This window comes from Lampris incognitus, chromosome 18, assembly GCF_029633865.1.
Source record: "Lampris incognitus isolate fLamInc1 chromosome 18, fLamInc1.hap2, whole genome shotgun sequence".
Classification (NCBI taxonomy): Eukaryota; Metazoa; Chordata; class Actinopteri; order Lampriformes; family Lampridae; genus Lampris; species Lampris incognitus.
Genome location: NC_079228.1, coordinates 35,187,372 through 35,205,786, shown reverse-complemented (window position 1 = coordinate 35,205,786; position 18,415 = coordinate 35,187,372). Strand labels below are relative to the sequence as shown.

The 18,415-nt window shown below is 44.9% G+C and overlaps 1 protein-coding gene across 1 annotated transcript; it reads right to left on the bottom strand.

The window, feature by feature from the left end:
- Nucleotides 1–417: 417 nt before the first annotated feature.
- LOC130128433 (cytosolic phospholipase A2 gamma-like) lies at nt 418–17,068 on the bottom strand. Its single transcript, XM_056298043.1, has 17 exons — nt 17,055–17,068; nt 13,279–13,378; nt 12,350–12,492; nt 11,423–11,624; nt 10,767–10,872; nt 10,047–10,187; nt 9,868–9,957; nt 9,421–9,555; nt 9,123–9,257; nt 8,930–9,022; nt 7,260–7,328; nt 7,004–7,135; nt 5,809–5,955; nt 5,585–5,689; nt 5,049–5,203; nt 3,716–3,881; nt 418–599 (listed from the first exon to the last, which is right to left on the bottom strand). Exons 1-17 carry the CDS (start codon nt 17,066–17,068, stop codon nt 418–420), a joined length of 2,115 nt encoding a protein of 704 aa, XP_056154018.1.
- Nucleotides 17,069–18,415: the final 1,347 nt, after the last annotated feature.

Sequence of the window (18,415 nt, the reverse complement as noted above, 5' to 3'; positions counted from 1 at the left end):
GGGCCATATTTGCTGTTATACATGTGGGCCACTTCAGGCTCACATCCATTTTGTCAGGGCCAGAAGAAGACCATCAGTGCGGCATCGTTGCCTGAAGTGGCCCACATCCGGATGCTGTCTGGGGTGCGTACAAAATGTGAGGCTATAAAGTTAAAAAACAAAACAAACTTTAACATCACCGTTGCGGTCTCGGGGAGGGTCTGTGTTGACTGATTGGTATCACTACGCTCTAGTTTAAATCAGACCGGCGAGGAATGTCCTACAATGGACGATGCAAAACAAACCAGCTTAATGGGAACGGATCAAGTAAAATATATGGAAGGAAAAAGTGAAAGAGACACTCGGTTCAGGTGTCACGTTGCACGGTCTGCAGATGAGCAGAGACCTCATCCGGGACCGACGCAGGAGGAAGCGGGTTCACTGGCCTGCTGCAGCTGCGGCCTTCTTCCGGCTGATGATGGACTTGATCTCCTGTAAAAGGCGCTTCTTGTTGTTTCTGACGTTTTCCCCCGCCTTCTCCACCAACTTCTCCACCATGTCTGGGCTATACGCCCCCTGGAACGTACTGTACTGCTGCTGCCACCAGGCCAGCTGATTACCTGGTGACATGCAAAGTGTTGTGAGGCCACAGCACAGCACATGACCCTCACATGTGCTGCTGGGCACGGCGGCTCGAGATACATACAACTGGGATGAGTGTCAGATATGAAGACGTATCGAGGGCCTCGTTTTTCAGGCTGGAGGAATGAGAACCATGGCACACTATAATGCTGTGTGTGTGTGTGTGTGTGTGAGAGAGAGAGAGTGTGTATATCATATGTTTGTGTGTATACATGTATATAAAGTATGTGTGTATGTGTGTGCATATACAGAATGTGTATATGTGTGTGTTTACGTGTGTGTGTGTATATGTGTGTATATATACAGTATGTGTGTGTATATATATATTTAGACATATACAGTATGTGTGTACATACGTGTGTATACAGTACGTAGGTGTATACTCACATATACACTGTATATATAGTATGTGTATGTATATATATACATACATATATATATATACATATACACTACCGTTCAAAAGTTTGGGATCACCCAAACAATTTTGTGTTTTCCATGAAAAGTCACACTTATTCACCACCATATGTTGTGAAATGAATAGAAAATAGAGTCAAGACATTGACAAGGTTAGAAATAATGATTTGTACTTGAAATAAGATTTTTTTTACATTAAACTTTGCTTTCGTCAAAGAATCCTCCATTTGCAGCAATTACAGCATTGCAGACCTTTGGCATTCTAGCTGTTAATTTGTTGAGGTAATCTGGAGAAATTGCACCCCACGCTTCCAGAAGCAGCTCCCACAAGTTGGATTGGTTGGATGGGCACTTCTTTGAGCAGATTGAGTTTCTGGAGCATCACATTTGTGGGGTCAATTAAACGCTCAAAATGGCCAGAAAAAGAGAACTTTCATCTGAAACTCGACAGTCTATTCTTGTTCTTAGAAATGAAGGCTATTCCATGCGAGAAATTGCTAAGAAATTGAAGATTTCCTACACCGGTGTGTACTACTCCCTTCAGAGGACAGCACAAACAGGCTCTAACAGGTACTATTTAATGAAGATGCCAGTTGGGGACCTGTGAGGCGTCTGTTTCTCAAACTAGAGACTCTAATGTACTTATCTTCTTGCTCAGTTGTGCAACGCGGCCTCCCACTTCTTTTTCTACTCTGGTTAGAGCCTGTTTGTGCTGTCCTCTGAAGGGAGTAGTACACACCGGTGTAGGAAATCTTCAATTTCTTAGCAATTTCTCGCATGGAATAGCCTTCATTTCTAAGAACAAGAATAGACTGTCGAGTTTCAGAGGAAAGTTCTCTTTTTCTGGCCATTTTGAGCGTTTAATTGACCCCACAAATGTGATGCTCCAGAAACTCAATCTGCTCAAAGAAGTGCCCATCCAACCAATCCAACTTGTGGGAGCTGCTTCTGGAAGCGTGGGGTGCAATTTCTCCAGATTACCTCAACAAATTAACAGCTAGAATGCCAAAGGTCTGCAATGCTGTAATTGCTGCAAATGGAGGATTCTTTGACGAAAGCAAAGTTTGATGTAAAAAAAATCTTATTTCAAATACAAATCATTATTTCTAACCTTGTCAATGTCTTGACTCTATTTTCTATTCATTTCACAACATATGGTGGTGAATAAGTGTGACTTTTCATGGAAAACACAAAATTGTTTGGGTGATCCCAAACTTTTGAACGGTAGTGTATATACAGTATGTATGTGTATATACGTGTGTGTATATGTGTATATATAGTATATAGTGTGTACATACATGTGTGTGTGTATGACACACACACATACAGTATGTATATATATATGTGTGTGTGTGTGTTTCTATACATACACACACACACACACACACACATATATACACTACCGTTCAAAAGTTTGGGATCACCCAAACAATTTTGTGTTTTCCATGAAAAGTCACACTTATTCACCACCATATGTTGTGAAATGAATAGAAAATAGAGTCAAGACATTGACAAGGTTAGAAATAATGATTTGTATTTGAAATAAGATTTTTTTTACATCAAACTTTGCTTTCGTCAAAGAATCCTCCATTTGCAGCAATTACAGCATTGCAGACCTTTGGCATTCTAGCTGTTAATTTGTTGAGGTAATCTGGAGAAATTGCACCCCACGCTTCCAGAAGCAGCTCCCACAAGTTGGATTGGTTGGATGGGCACTTCTTTGAGCAGATTGAGTTTCTGGAGCATCACATTTGTGGGGTCAATTAAACGCTCAAAATGGCCAGAAAAAGAGAACTTTCATCTGAAACTCGACAGTCTATTCTTGTTCTTAGAAATGAAGGCTATTCCATGCGAGAAATTGCTAAGAAATTGAAGATTTCCTACACCGGTGTGTACTACTCCCTTCAGAGGACAGCACAAACAGGCTCTAACCAGAGTAGAAAAAGAAGTGGGAGGCCGCTTTGCACAACTGAGCAAGAAGATAAGTACATTAGAGTCTCTAGTTTGAGAAACAGATGCCTCACAGGTCCCCAACTGGCATCTTCATTAAATAGTACCTGTTAGAGCCTGTTTGTGCTGTCCTCTGAAGGGAGTAGTACACACCGGTGTAGGAAATCTTCAATTTCTTAGCAATTTCTCGCATGGAATAGCCTTCATTTCTAAGAACAAGAATAGACTGTCGAGTTTCAGATGAAAGCTCTCTTTTTCTGGCCATTTTGAGCGTTTAATTGACCCCACAAATGTGATGCTCCAGAAACTCAATCTGCTCAAAGAAGTGCCCATCCAACCAATCCAACTTGTGGGAGCTGCTTCTGGAAGCGTGGGGTGCAATTTCTCCAGATTACCTCAACAAATTAACAGCTAGAATGCCAAAGGTCTGCAATGCTGTAATTGCTGCAAATGGAGGATTCTTTGACGAAAGCAAAGTTTGATGTAAAAAAAATCTTATTTCAAATACAAATCATTATTTCTAACCTTGTCAATGTCTTGACTCTATTTTCTATTCATTTCACAACATATGGTGGTGAATAAGTGTGACTTTTCATGGAAAACACGAAATTGTTTGGGTGATCCCAAACTTTTGAACGGTAGTGTATATACACATATACAGTATGTATGTGTACATACGTGTGTATGTGTGTGTGTGTGTGTGTGTGTGTGTTTATTTAAAACTTACCACAATTCTGAACGTTGAACAGAGGAATATGGATCACTGTCGGGGCTCTGCCGGTGCCCTTGAACACGTAGAAGTCCTTCGGTGCAGTGACGTCGTTACTGCCGGTGTGAACCTCCGGGAAGGGGATCTTCATCATCTTACACCGGGTACTTGCTTCCTCCACCGTCTTCAGCCATGGAAACAAACAATAATCGGTGATAAATATGTATGTGTGTGTGTGTGTGTATATATATATATATATATATATATATATATATATATATATATATACATAAAATAAAAATAAAAAAGTCACAAGTTTTGGTGTGTGGTATGAGAACGGCGGGCAAATTGCTCGAAGATCCACGCACATCCTATAAATCACCACTTTCCTAAATAACGTCAGCCAAGGATGGCGCTGAAACGCTGGTTTCATTTACATCGCTGCACTGAGAGCAGGCGCGCGTGAGCAGTTACAAAAGAAGAAGAAGAAGAAGAAGAAGTTGAAGTGAGAGGGCAGCCGCGTGCTCCTTATGGCACAGCCCTGAATCACGGTTACAGCGTTACCGGGCAGGGGAGAGTAAACAGCAACGGATGCGGACCCTGGATCCAGATGAGGAAGGAGGCCTCCCTCCTGCAGGATGGTGCAGTAAGTGTGGCGTGGGCGAGGCCGACGACACAAGTACACACAAGTTAGAAACATCTTCGAAGACGGCGATAACAAAGCAAGGCACACACAAAAAAAAAAAAAAAAAAGAAAAGGGAAGGAAATGGGGGCGTCCGGGTCTATTCCGTTGCCTACCAACACGAGGATCACTGGTTCGAATCCCCATGTTGCCTCCGGCTTGGTCGGGATTCCTTACAGACACAATTAGCCATGTCTGAGGGTGGGAGTTGGATGTGAGTGTGTCCTGGTCGCTGCACTAGCGCCTCCCTCTGGTTGATCGGGGCGCTTGTTCGGGGGGGGGGGGGATCACATGATCCTCCCACGCGCTGGTGACTCCACGTGTATCGGAGGAGGAACGTGGTAGTCTTCCTTTCACCTGACAGCGAAGAGTTTCGCCAGGGGGACGTAGCGCGTGGGAGGATCACGCTATTCCCCCCTCCCCCAAACAGATGACTCGACCAACCAGAGGGAGGCGCTAGTGCAGCGACCAGGACATATACCCACATCCGGCTTCCCACCCGCAGACACGGCCAGATCCCCGTGTTGGTAGGCAATGGAACAGACCGCCACCCTACCCGGACGCTCGGTACTGTAATGTTTTCTGAAGCTGTGGGACGTTCTCTGTAAAAACCACAAGTTGACCTTCCGGAGGTGTGGAAAGCCTTTTTTTTTCTTTTTCTTCTTTACCTCCATAGGGTTCCCTTGACTGAAGTCAAAGGAGATGATGAGGTCTATTTTTCTCTCAGGCCTCAGCATGCATAAGTATGGAGAGTTCAGAAGAAGGCCGGCATCCTCAAAGTGCCGTATGGGATTTGTTTGGATCCTTTCATCCAGCTTCTCAACTAAAATGGAGAGAAACGGAGGGAAAGGAAAGAACAGTTTCAACACCAGGGTGCTGTACCGTACATTCAGAATCTGAGTCAGAATCATGTTTACTGGCCATGTAGGTCTGCACATGCGTGGAATGTGGCTCCGGTTTCATGGCTGTCTCGGTGTACTTAACATAGAATCACAACACCACAATCTTCAGATATATACACACAAAGACTGACCATATACAGACGACACGAGGTGATAAGGTGCAGGGGTGCAGAGAATATATCAGAGATGCAGAAGTGGATGTTAGCAGGTTACTCACACACATGCCTGAGGTAGATGGACATGTATACGTATGGGGGTGGGTCCCACCAAGGACCCTGAATGAAAGTGAACTGGGACATTACCTTTTATGTTATACAAGAAATTGTAAGTGGTTCCCCAAATCCAGGTCCCGTTCAGTAATTTCTCAACCACTTTCTTTATGGACCACACGATTCCTTTCCAGATCTCTGCGAAGAGCGATGCAACGAGAACGTGTAAAGATATGACCTTCAGCTGTGGAAAACATCCCCCGTGCACGCCAGCCTGACGTGGTGATGGGCCTTGTGGTATGTAGATGGTGCCGTACCGTATATCAGGTCGTCAAACCAGCTAAAGATGGAGAAGCAGACGTGCAATGTGTGCATCAGGGCGAGCTGCTCCCGGTAGCTCGGCGTGCCCTGTGTCCACTGAGCCACGTTGATTTCCATTTCTTCACCTTTGAGATTCCTCTTTCCTGCCAAAGTTATGAAATGCACGATAGATCAGATCAAATCAGATCCGGTCAATTCAAATTAAATTGGATAAGATCGGATCAGATTGGTTTATCAATCTAATCTAATCTAGATTGACGTGTGTGTGTGTGTGTGTGTGTGTGTGTGTGTGTGTGTGTGTGTGTGTGTGTGTGTGTGTGTGTGTGTGTGTGTGCAGGACACAGATCTTTTGGCATGCACAATCTAGACGGGGAGAAGAGCGGCCACAGTAAATAAATAATTAGATAAACGCTCATTCTGAAAATGAACTGGCACTCGCGTCCGATTTTTCTTTTTTAGGTGGCACGAGACATCCAAAAAAGGTTGCTGACCCCTGGAACCGTCAGCCTCACAGTGCACAAGTGAACAGAGTCAGGACGGGCTTGATTTAAGAAATATCCTCGACTAAACTTCCTGAAAGGAAGCAGCACGAGGCGGGTCAGCCTGCGGGTGTCAAGAAAATGAGACTTGGCAGAAATAAATCCCCCCAGCAAATGGGTTTGCATCGGAAATGAAGAAATGAGACACCAGAAGTCGTTTTTCACTCGCGGGAAAATGAGAATACCCATCCATCCATTATCCGAACCGCTTATCCTGCTCTCAGGGTCGCCGGAGCCTATCCCAGCAGTCATTGGGTGGCAGGCGGGGAGACACCCTGGACAGGCCGCCAGGCCATCACAGGGCCCGGCTACCCACACGCGCCCACACCCACACACACACACCTAGGGACAATTTAGTGCGGCCGATTCACCTGACCTACATGTCTTTGGACTGTGGGAGGAAACTGGAGCACCCGGAGGAAACCCACGCAGACACGGGGAGAACTTGCAAACTTCACATAGAGGGCGACCCAGGACGACCCCCAAGGTTGGACTACCCCGGGGCTCGAACCCGGGACCTTCTTGCTGTGAGGCGACCACGCTAACCACTGCGCCACCTTGACGCCCAAAATGAGAAGATAACAAACCTAAATAGAATGACTTGCTGGGGTTTTTTTTTTCTTTTGCAGTGTATGAGGATTGAGGAGTTTACCTTCAAGCAACTTGTTCAGACTGCCCACCAAAACAGTCCCCTCATCACCGTTGAGGACACACTGGATTAATTCCACCGTCATGAGCAGCACTCTTTGGCCGTCACTGGTCACACCGGTCTGGTCCAACTCACCTGGAGGAGGAGGGTGAACGGCGTAAGAATGACCATCCAAACCCAGTATCACTCTCTCGAGGGACCAATTAGATGGATAAAGGGGGAGAAGTTTTGTGATATATACGGGAGATTCTCAACTCACGTCTGATCCTGTCGATGTAAACCTGCAGGACGTCTCTCTTCTTGGCAGGTGGCGCAGTCTCCACAGCTGCTACGGACAGATTTAAACATCAGCATTTACATAAATTTACCAACAAGAGATACATATTAAGAGACTGGATCAGCTACACGAAATATGAAATATGACTGTTATGTTTTTGGAAAGGGATACAACAAGGAGATTAGATAGTCTGTATTGAGTATGGGGTGGCTAGTTTGAGGATGGATGGATGGATGGATGGCTGTATGGTCCTTCTATCCAAAGTGACTTACAAAGAGAGTCTTAGTAGATAAATTCGAGGTTTACCAACTGGCATCACAGAGTGCAACCCAGTAATCACAGTAGTACTATATGAAGTAGTATTGTATTTTCTGCACAAGAGTCATGTTGTGTCAAGTGCATTCAGTGTAAGTGTACCTTCGATCATCGAGAGGCGGCGAAAAGACGAACCAAGTGCAAAGTACATTTATTTTGCCACATATCAGCAAAACAGGCAATTATCTTCATAAAAGCATACATTTCAAGTGCAGGGAGATGGAGGGCACCGTAGTAGACGCCGATAACAGTGGTGTTTAAATAAGCCAGCAAACAATGGTAATAGTCAACACTGATAATGATATCAGATTATTCACATTTGCTGCCAAGTGCTGCCATGCATTCAAGAATTACCAGAGCTTGACACTTTTGTACCAAACACAGATAGAAGCCTGCAAGAGGTTGAACAAAGGGGTTGAGGAGTAGCGTTCAGTACTTGTTTCCTGGTAACATTGGCACATTTCCTTGAACTGCCCAGAACACCAGCAGGTGTCAGGACACAGAGAGGTGTGAGGCATGCATGGAGACAAGATGGATTCTAAGCATACGTCATCGTTCAGTATTCTTTGCAGCAACTGGACTGCATACTAAGCCGGGAGACCAGAACTAGAGCCCTGACCAGGAGCTGGGTAACGTGGTCACTGGTACGATCTGATTTTTCGGGTGTTACACAAAGGAACTGCAACCAAACGTAATGTGGTCAGGATGTGATATCTGCCTGGCATCAATCAATCAATCAATCAATCAATCAATCAATCAATCAATCAATCAATCAATCAATCAATCAATCAATCAATCAATCAATCAATCAATCAATCAATCATCCTGAAGTTCCTCATATAACTAGAGGACATGATTATCGATATGTCCCAGAGGATGAAGGAGTTGGAGGGGATGACCAGTTGTCCTGTTTTGGACAAACTGAGCCAGATTTGCCATTCCTTCATCCAAGCAGTTGTGCTAGTAAGCCAAGCAGCAACCCCTGCTGATACATCGGTGTCATTTGGCAGAAAGGAAAGGCAAATTTGGGTGTCTTTGGCATTGAATGGTAAGAAAAGCCACATGCACATGGCTGCACATGGCTCTCCATGTGCTATGGAGAGCCATGTGTATGCAGGTTTTCATTCCAGCCAGACTCCACACTGTACACATGGCTCTCCATGGCACATGGTTCGCCACCGCTGGTTTAGAGTGTAAAAAGGAGTGGGCCAAGCATTGAGCCTTGAGGCACACTTGTTGTAACCTGTTTTTTTTTTCTGTTAACAAATAAACAAATTAATCTTTTGTTAAAGTAAGAAAATGACTGTTGGAAACCAGTGATTTCAAATTGTCATAACCTGCTCTGTTGTGCGGTAGGAGATGAGTAAAGACGTTCTGCGATGGCTTCTCAGTGACTTTCTCCAGGGATTTTACAAAAGCTTTATGTTCATCTGTAAGATAAAGAGAAAAAAAACTTACTAAGGATGAATCTCACATGGAAAGAACACATTTTGGGGAATCTTGTTGCATGTGCAGGTGTAACCAACACACCATTTTCCAAGTCCTTGTACCAGTGGAAAAAGGACTGGCACACATCCGAGTTGAGTCTCTCAACGTATTCATTGACTGACTGCCCCCGAAAATCTTCGCTGATTTGTAGCATGTGACCCCGTAAGTGTATCCTCCCTTCGGATAACATGAAGCAACAAAAAGCACAAATGACAAATATGTTGATGCTTTTGAGAGATGTCAACAGCTTGCTGACATCATCAGCTAGAAATACTAGAGCGGGTATGTAGGGACATGAGAATATTTTCTCAAAATTGCTTCAAAGCCAAGGCTACTGTACCTCGGAGGTGCGAGTTCATTTTCCTCAACCCAGGTTTCCAGTTTTTTCCACTGTAAATGTCGAGGTTCAGTTTCACCAGGCTACGGAGAACATCCAGACCTTCTCTTTCCATCATCAACCTCTCGTGTCCTGGTCCTAAAGAGAGAAGAAAACGATTTGATCATTTTGGTTCCTAATCATTTTTGTTTGAAATCAAACATTTTAAAGATGTGTGACCAATGGATCTAGTTAATCTAACCAATCTTAACGCTTCCATTTCCCTTTCTGTCTTCCTGTCCAGAACTTGCCACGCATTTCCCTGCACACATGCTTGAATGATCACATTATAGTTGTGTGTGAGTTGTTTGAGTGTATTTGTGTGTGTGTGTGTGTGTGTGTGTGTGTGTGTGTGTGTGTGTGTGTGTGTGTGTGTGTGTGTGTGTGTGTGTGTGCATAAATATTCCTTACCATGGGAAGATTGGACGGATTTCCTCTCAAGCCACTCATCCAAACTCTTCAGGATCTCTTCCTTGTCAGCAAGAGCACTTCCACAAAGACCTGCAGTGCCACGACATGAAAAACCGCAAGTCTGATACAAAATACTGTTGGTCATGAAAGCAAAAGTTATGCGTCTTGCCACCATTTACCTTGAATGTATAGCATGTCCATTTCCGGTTGTTTCTTTTGACAAACACCCTTGTCATATTTGCACCCGAAGCTGGCGATGTCCACAAAAGCACCGTTTATGGAGTATCCAGCCTCGTGAGGGGTTAGCTCAAAGAAGCACTCTGTTGAGGGGGGACACCCAGATTCACTCTTAACCAAAAAATATTCACCACCAGTAAACAATGAAGAGACATGTGACGGCCCTGTCAGCTTCCCGTTGTCAAACAGGAGCGTTACGTACCATCGAAACCCCAATTTGAACGTGTTGGAGCCCAGTGAGAGGATTTGGCAAAGTGGCTGTTTCTTAAAACTGAAGCATTCAATGCATTTTTTTTTGTCAGTAAAATGATAATTGATGCTCAATTTGAAAATGTTCCCATTAGTTCTGGGTTCGAAATTAGCAGCAAATAAATAATCAGTTTTACTATATCTAGGAAATGGAATTTGAAACTTTTTTAAAATTAAAATCACATTAAAGTGGACTGCAAACTCAGTGCACGTGTACACACACACACACGCGCGGATATGTATACTGCACATGGGGATCTACAGGTAATGCCTTTCCATTGCATTCTAGCTTTCCTCTCTTCTCTGTTTCACGACCATGAGATGGTCAACTTCACCTGCTGTGGGCAGGTGGACAACACGTCCCTGTAATCCACCATCACCTGTCATGACAGTGACTTTGACAGTTACAGTACCTTTATTACACTTTTTATATTTGCTGTCCTGGTCAATCACAGTGTAGACGGGATATGGGTCCTTGTCATGGTCAGCCCGGTGTCTTGACAGGTTGGTTTCATCTATCTAGTAAAGAAGGAACCTTATTTAGATGGTGAAAAGATGTGATGTGCTGATAAAGGCACTTGGAAGAGAGGAGAAAATATGAAATTGGACAATAACTTAAAATCCATTATCCAAACCGCTTATCCTGCTTTCAGGGTCGCGGGGATGCTGGAGCCTATCCCAGCAGTCATTGGGCAGCAGGCAGGGAGACACCCTGGACAGGCCGCCAGGCCATCACACAGGGCTGACACACACACATTCATACCTAGGGGCAATTTAGTAAGTCCAATTCACCTGACCTACATGTCTTTGGACTGTGGGAGGAAACCCACACAGACATCGGGAGAATATGCAAACACTACACACAGGACGACCCGGGATGACCCCCCGAGGTTGGACTACCCCGGGGCTCGAACCCAGAACCTTCTTACTGTGAGGCGACCGCGCTAACCACTGCGCCACCGTGCTGCCCATGACTTAGAATCTTTCAAGTTTAAGACTGAAAATTTTAGGATTAGTCCTTGGGCCCCGTGAGAGCAAATACAAGAGCCCATGAGACTGATTTACCTACTTCTTTTACAATTAAGGGTACAACCAGCGCAGCCCAGACATCCGTCAAAGAGAAGTGGTCTCTACTGCGGTAATAGTTCACCAGCTTCTTCACTCTTGCAAACATGCCGACACTGTCATAGGAAATCCTCTTGACAACTTTATCCTTCACATCCTCAACACAGGAGGACCAGTTTTGACACTCATAAATGGAGGACATGCACCTGCGGAGAAACAGAGTAGATTTAAAAACAATTTTTTTCAAGCGTCCACCTGTGCGTCCCAGATAGCATCCGGATGTGGGCCACTTCAGGCAATGATGCGGCACTGATGGCCTTCTTCTGGCCCTGACAAAATGGTTGTGAGCCTGAAGTGGCCCACATGTATCATAGCAAATATGGCCCAAATATGCCAAATCAAATGTGGGCCTTTTCTGGCAAAGATGCGGTGCTCTCGGCAACATGTGATCTGGATGTGACCCTGAAGTGGCCCATGTGGTAAATGGTGAATATGGCCCAAATATCACAAAACAAATACGGACCACCTTTGGCAAATATGTGGCACATGCGGCATTGCTATGGCTTGGTTCTGGCCCAGAACTGGCAAACAGGAGTGGACCGCCCAAGGTCCATCATTCAACGCGGTATGTGGGCCGGATGAAGTGTCGGGTGTGGGACGGGTCCGGGCCACAGCAATTTTGCTATCTGGGGCGCTTTTCTTCACACAGTTCTTATACACTCTTTGACAACCAGCCTGCAAATATAAACGTTTGTAGCGTGAAAGTCGATGAGTGTTATGTTAGACAAGTGTTGAGATGTTTGAAGTTAGCTTTTTAAGCTGTAAAATTGTCAAGTTGTGAGATTTCCAACTGAGTTGTCACGGCGCAGTAAGCCCCGTCCATGTAAGCAGATGACAACTAATGGTCATAGATATGGGAAGAATATCTTACCATGTTGATCCTGACACCCCACCTAGGTACATGGCGCTGTCCAGAAGGTCCACGTTTCCCATTTGGTACAAAGAGCCCAACAGCCCCAACATGGCTCTCTCACCTCCACCAGATCCTATTATGGCAATGTTGGGAACCTCATCCTACGAGATAATGGTTTTAATGGCTGAAAGTGGCAAATGCTTAAACGCACTGATGATTTGAATAGTCATGGGAATATCTAAGCTATTCTCTTAAATATGCTGGTGATAGAAAGTATGAAAAAGTACATACCGTTACTTTTACTTGTTTTTTTTTTCTCCCCAGTCGTATCTGGCCATTACCCCACTCTTCCAAGCCGTCCCGGGTGCTGCTCCACCCCCTCTGACAATCTAGGGAGGGCTGCAGACTACCACATGCCTCCTCCGATACATGTGGAGTCGCCAGCCGCTTCTTTTCACTTGACAGTGAGGAGTTTCACCAGGGGGACGTACCATGTGGGAGGATCACGCTATTCCCGCCAGTTCCCCCTGCCCCCCGAACAGGTGCCCTGACTGACCAGAGGAGGCACTAGTGCAGCGACCAGGACACATACCCACATCTGGCTTCCCACCCGCAGACATGGCCAATTGTGTCTGTAGGGATGCCCCATCAAGCTGGAGGTAACACAGGGATTCAAACCGGCGATCCCCATGTTGGTAGGCAACGGAATAGACCACTACGCTACCCGGACGCCCCCATTACTTTTATTTTCACCGAAAACATTTATTTCCACAGTTCAAGGACACCAAGTAGTACTGCCAAGACCACAAAGGTCAAAGCCATACCCTCAGAATAGCCATATGAGATTATCTGGCCTATGTTCATGTAATCAGGACTATTCAAAGATAACAGCATCAAATACCATATTAATGTTTTGGTGAGCTGAGGTATTCCTTGACTGGACTTACCAAAGTGCATGTAATCTTGTGCCTGGCGAGACATTGTCGAATAAGACGCTTTCTGATGGCAACAAAATCTTTTTCTCCATCACTGAGAGTATGCCCGAGCCTATAGGATTGATTCAGATTCAGACAACTTTATTTATCCCAGAGGGGCAATTCAGCTTTACAATCCACTCAGACCATACGCAAACTCACAGACAAGTGGCAATCATCAGTATGTCAGAGACAATAGACAGATCAGTACATGGGCAATGAGCAAGGGGTGCACACTGTCACTCTCGTCTGGCCTTGCATGCAGACTCACACGAGGACCAGGCGAAGGATAAAAATTCACATAAGTTAAAAGAATAAATAAATAAAGCATCCTAAGATGCATTGCATGTTATATTCCAATACAACATTCAGTGAACGTACTGGCTCACAAGCCATGTGAAAAACAAACAAGGTATAAACCAACTATTGTGGTTTAAAACAACATAAAGCATTTATCTAAAGTGACTACTGCCTGCATTTAACAGCCTAATAGCAGAAGGAATGAAGGACTTAGAAAATAGGAGGGTTTCTGTGCAACATCATCACAGAGATGCGTGCGCAGCTAGGGGGCATAAGGCTACAGCGCAGAGATTTTAACCAAGGTAAAGCTCAGATACAGCAGAGACGACGCGCAGTTGTTGCGCAATAAACTGCACAAACCACCAAAAGGATGGGTGGCAAATGTTCCACATTCCAAGGGGGTCACATGCAAAGGCATCCCTTGGAATGTTGAACATTTTCACTGATGAACCGCTTTGGTAGCTCTCAAAAGATTACGCGTCTGATATTCTTTTGAGAGCTACCAAAGCGTTTTGCTCCCCGGCTGCGCACGCACCCAGTAATGTTTGTAAACAGGAAACCCGTCTATAGCGATTTGTTTCCCTAGGGGGCGCTTTATAGCGCCGACCCGGGGGCATTACAGCGAATTCACTGGACAGGACGTGGTCAGGTTGGCTAACAATTCCTTTTGCTTTCTGGGCCGCGCGTTTCTCCCAGAGGGAGCACAAGCCTCTCTGCTGGACTGCGATTATCTTGGAGCAGACCTTAACCATGCCGTTTAGGATATTCCTGACCTTCACAGACAAACCGTTAAACCAAGAAATGAAGGAAAAAACTAAAAGACTTTCAATAAATTACTGGTAGAAAATACACGAGATGGTGATACAAATGTTACCGGTTATTATCTTGCCCGGTGCGGGATTCGATAGGGGTGTACTGCACCACAAGGCGACATCACTAACCGCTCGGCTAAAGGGTCAGACCCGTTAGCTAGGGGCTAACGTGTCTTATTAGTAGTTTACAGTCGTCACCCTCTATCTATTGTATGAGGAAGTCAGGAGTTGCAGAGAAGTATGTAGGAGTGGTGCAGGATACGTATGAGGGAAGTGTGACAATGGTGAGATGTGCGGTTGGAATGACAGATGGGTTCTAGGTGGAGGTGGGATTACATCAAGGATCGGCTCTGAGCCCTTTCTTGTTTGCAATGGTGATGGACAGGTTGACGGACAAGATCAGACAGGAGTCTCCATGGACGATGATGTTCGCGGATGACATTGTGATCTGTAGCGAGAGTAGGGTGCAGGTTGAGGAGAGCCTGGAGAGGTGGAGGTATGCACTGGAGAGAAGAGGAATGAAAGTCAGTAGGAGCAAGATGGAATACCTATGCGTGAATGAGAGAGAGGATAGTGGAATGGTCAGGATGCAAGGAGTGGAGGTGACAAAGGCATTTGAGTTTAAATACATGGGGTCAACCGTCCAAAGTAACGGGGAGTGCAGTAGAGAGGTGAAAAAGAGAGTGCAGGCAGGGTGGAGTGGGTGGAGAAGTGTGTCAGGAGTGCTTTGCGACAGAAGGGTACCAGCAAGAGTTAAAGGGAAAGTTTACAAGATGGTTGTGAGACCAGCTATGTTATATGGTTTGGAGACATTGGCACTGACGAAAAGACAGGAGGCGGAGCTGGAGGTGGCAGAGTTGAAGATGCTAAGATTTTCACTGGGAGTAACGAAGAAGGACAGGATTAGGAACGATTATATTAGAGGGACCGCTCATGTTGGACGGTTTGGAGACAAAGCAAGAGAGGCAAGTGAGCAGTGAGCCCCTGTTTGAGACCAGCATTGGACATAAGTCCATTAACTAAAGTCTGCTGGGTTCTGTCTGTTGAAAAGTTTAAAAGCAACATTAACAGCTGATCAGGTAAACTAAAATAAGAAGCAAGCCGCTCGGTCAAAATGTGAGGTTGCATCTTGTTAAAAGCCGAGGAGGGGGCAAATAAAAGTCTCACATGAGAACTGGGTTTCTGCAGGTGCTTATGTACTCTGTCGAGGATAAGGAGTTTTGCATCCTCCACACCCTTGACAGCTTGATAAGGAAACTGCAAGGGGTCTAGTTTGCCATCAACTAGGGAGACAACCTCATCTTTTAAAAAAAAAATTCTCAAAGTTTTAATCGCAAGTGATGTAAGTGGAACAGGTCTGAACTCATTTAGTTCGCTGGAAATTTTTTTTTAAATTTCGTAATAGGGATTATCGTGGAAGTTTTCCAGACTGAAGGTAACTGGCAACAGTTGGCACACATCTGAAAGAGTTTAGTGAAGACTTCACTGAGCTGGCCAGCACAGTGTGCCCGCAGATGGCATCGGGGCCAGCAGCCTTCCTTATGTTCATTTTCTTAAATAAGGCTGTGACACGTTCTTGAGATATCACAATATTATTCTGAGGTACAAGGGACTCCTTCAACCTGGAAACATTAAGAGTAAAATCAGACCTTTCACAGCGAGAGAAAAATGAATTAAAAGCGTTTGACAGATCAGCATCCTCCACTCCATTAAGACTAAGTTGCTTGGTCTCACTTGCATGTTGCTTAATGGAGGCCATTGATTTGATCCCTTGCCAGGCTGCTCTAAGGTCACCACTGCTATATTGCATTTCTATTATCCCCCCCCCCCCTACCTCATTTTGGCCTTAGCTATTTTATTCCTCACTTCTCTGGAGACAGCCTTTTTCTCGAGAGGCTCGCCGGTGTAAAAGATCCTGTTCTTTTCATTGATACCGATTTGAGCTCTGTAGTTATCCAAAGTTTGTTATTTGGGTAAGTAACAACCTCTTTAGTTGGGATAACTGAGTCAACACAGAATGTGATGCAAGACGAGATAGTGTCAGAAAGTTCAGCAATGTCGTCCCAAGCATCATCAAAACATTGCCAGTCAGTGCAATCAAAACATGCCTGGAGAGAGGAGACACTGTCCTCTGACCAAGTCTTTACTTGTGTCTCCCCACACTCAAGGTGCCTAAAGGAGGGTTTGTACATGGGCATAATATACACACTGTTATGGTACGATGCACCAAAGGAAGGCATGGGGAAGGACTTGTAAGTGCCGCACACTGAACCACAACACATTATTTTAAAGGAGAAAAAAAGAAACAGAATAATCAGGAAAATAAATGGACTGCATTTATATAACACTTTTCTAGTCTACTGACCACTCAAACAGCTTTACAGCGTATGCCTCACATTCACCCATTCATGGTGGAGGTTGCCATTCAAGGTGCCAACCTGCTTGCTCATCAGGAGCAGTTAAGGGTCCAGTGTCTTGCTCAAGGACACTTCGACGTGCTCTCCGCAGGAGCCGGGGATCGAACTAGCGACCTTCCGATCACTAGACGACTCGCTCTACCTCCTGAGCCACACCGTATTCCAAAAGTATACAAATGACAAGGACTCACTCTATTAACAAGGAGGAATCAATAGTTACCTGATCTGTGCCATAACGATGGTTTGCCAAAATAGCCCAGCTGAGATGAATAAATCTTTACCAAAAAGGCTTTGAGAAAACAACGTGAGTCAGCCTCTGATTTTCAAGTTCACCAAATGTTTGATTCTACAGTTGAAGTTTTCCAAATGTATGTCCTGTGACTTTTACAAGCAAATTCTTCTAGTTCTTTTGCATTGCTGAAATGCCCAATTGATGCTGTTTCCTCCCTCAGTGCCAAAGATCTCTTCCTTCACCTCGAGTATCAGTGGTTCAACCGCATCAAATGGAATGAGACTTTGAGTCCCAATTTATGGAACGCAAAGGAGGAAGTGAAAATGTCCAAAAGTGGTCAGACAACTTGTTTGCTTATTTAGAAGTGAAGGCTCCCTTTCATAATGAAAGAAGAAACCACATTTTTTTATCTTGAGCAATCGTGTCAACTTCTGTCCTGAACTAATGTACAGAAGTACTTGGCGCCTGTTTTACTAAGAGTCGCTAATGTACTCAGCCACACATTCTCATTTTTAACACCCGGCACCCAATCAACGTCTGAATGTGCTCCACCACCTCCATGAACGCTGATTACCATCCCACTGCTATTGATTCTTCCGTAAGTGGCTTTACACACTGAAAACAGTAAATATAAAAGCAGGGAGCCTGATTAGGGTTTTATTGCAGAGAATTTGAGGAGGAAGTAAGTAATTAAAAAGAGGGAAGGTACAGATAGAAGGTAGCCAGACAGACATATGTACGGACATACACATATGAACACATACATATAGTTGAAACACTGTCTTTATGTATACAGACAGTTTTTCAAGAGGAGTGATGCGTGACGTAATGCGCTACCTGGACACCAAGTCGGGGCCTGATCAACCCCAGCTGGGTCGCTCGGACGACGAGGTTGTTGTCTGATGTTAAGACCCGAAACACCTGATGACCCCAGGTTCATTACTGACGATGTGTCCAGGTTGTACCACATGGTGTATCAAAGCACTAACTCAGTATGGCGATGCCAGTGACTTCCAGGAAAAGGCTAGATGACAACCGCAAATAGGGTGCTGACAACTGGAGAGACAGCGGACAGCTTGAAGGGATGGCAACCGGGGCAGGGAGGGTTAGCACCTCAAGCTGAAGCTCTCTAGATGGAGCACCACAAATATGCTACGAAGAGCCTTTCAAGAGAAATACCCCTAGGGGCGCCCGGGGGTGGGAGGGGCACCCTAAATAGACAGTTATTCTGGTAATCACCCAAGCTAATGAGTAAATGACTATGAGTGCAGTCTGTAGATGCGGCAATGTCTGCAAAAACCCTAGAGGTCCAAAGATGCACCAAACCAAGATGGGCTGCTTTAGGAAGG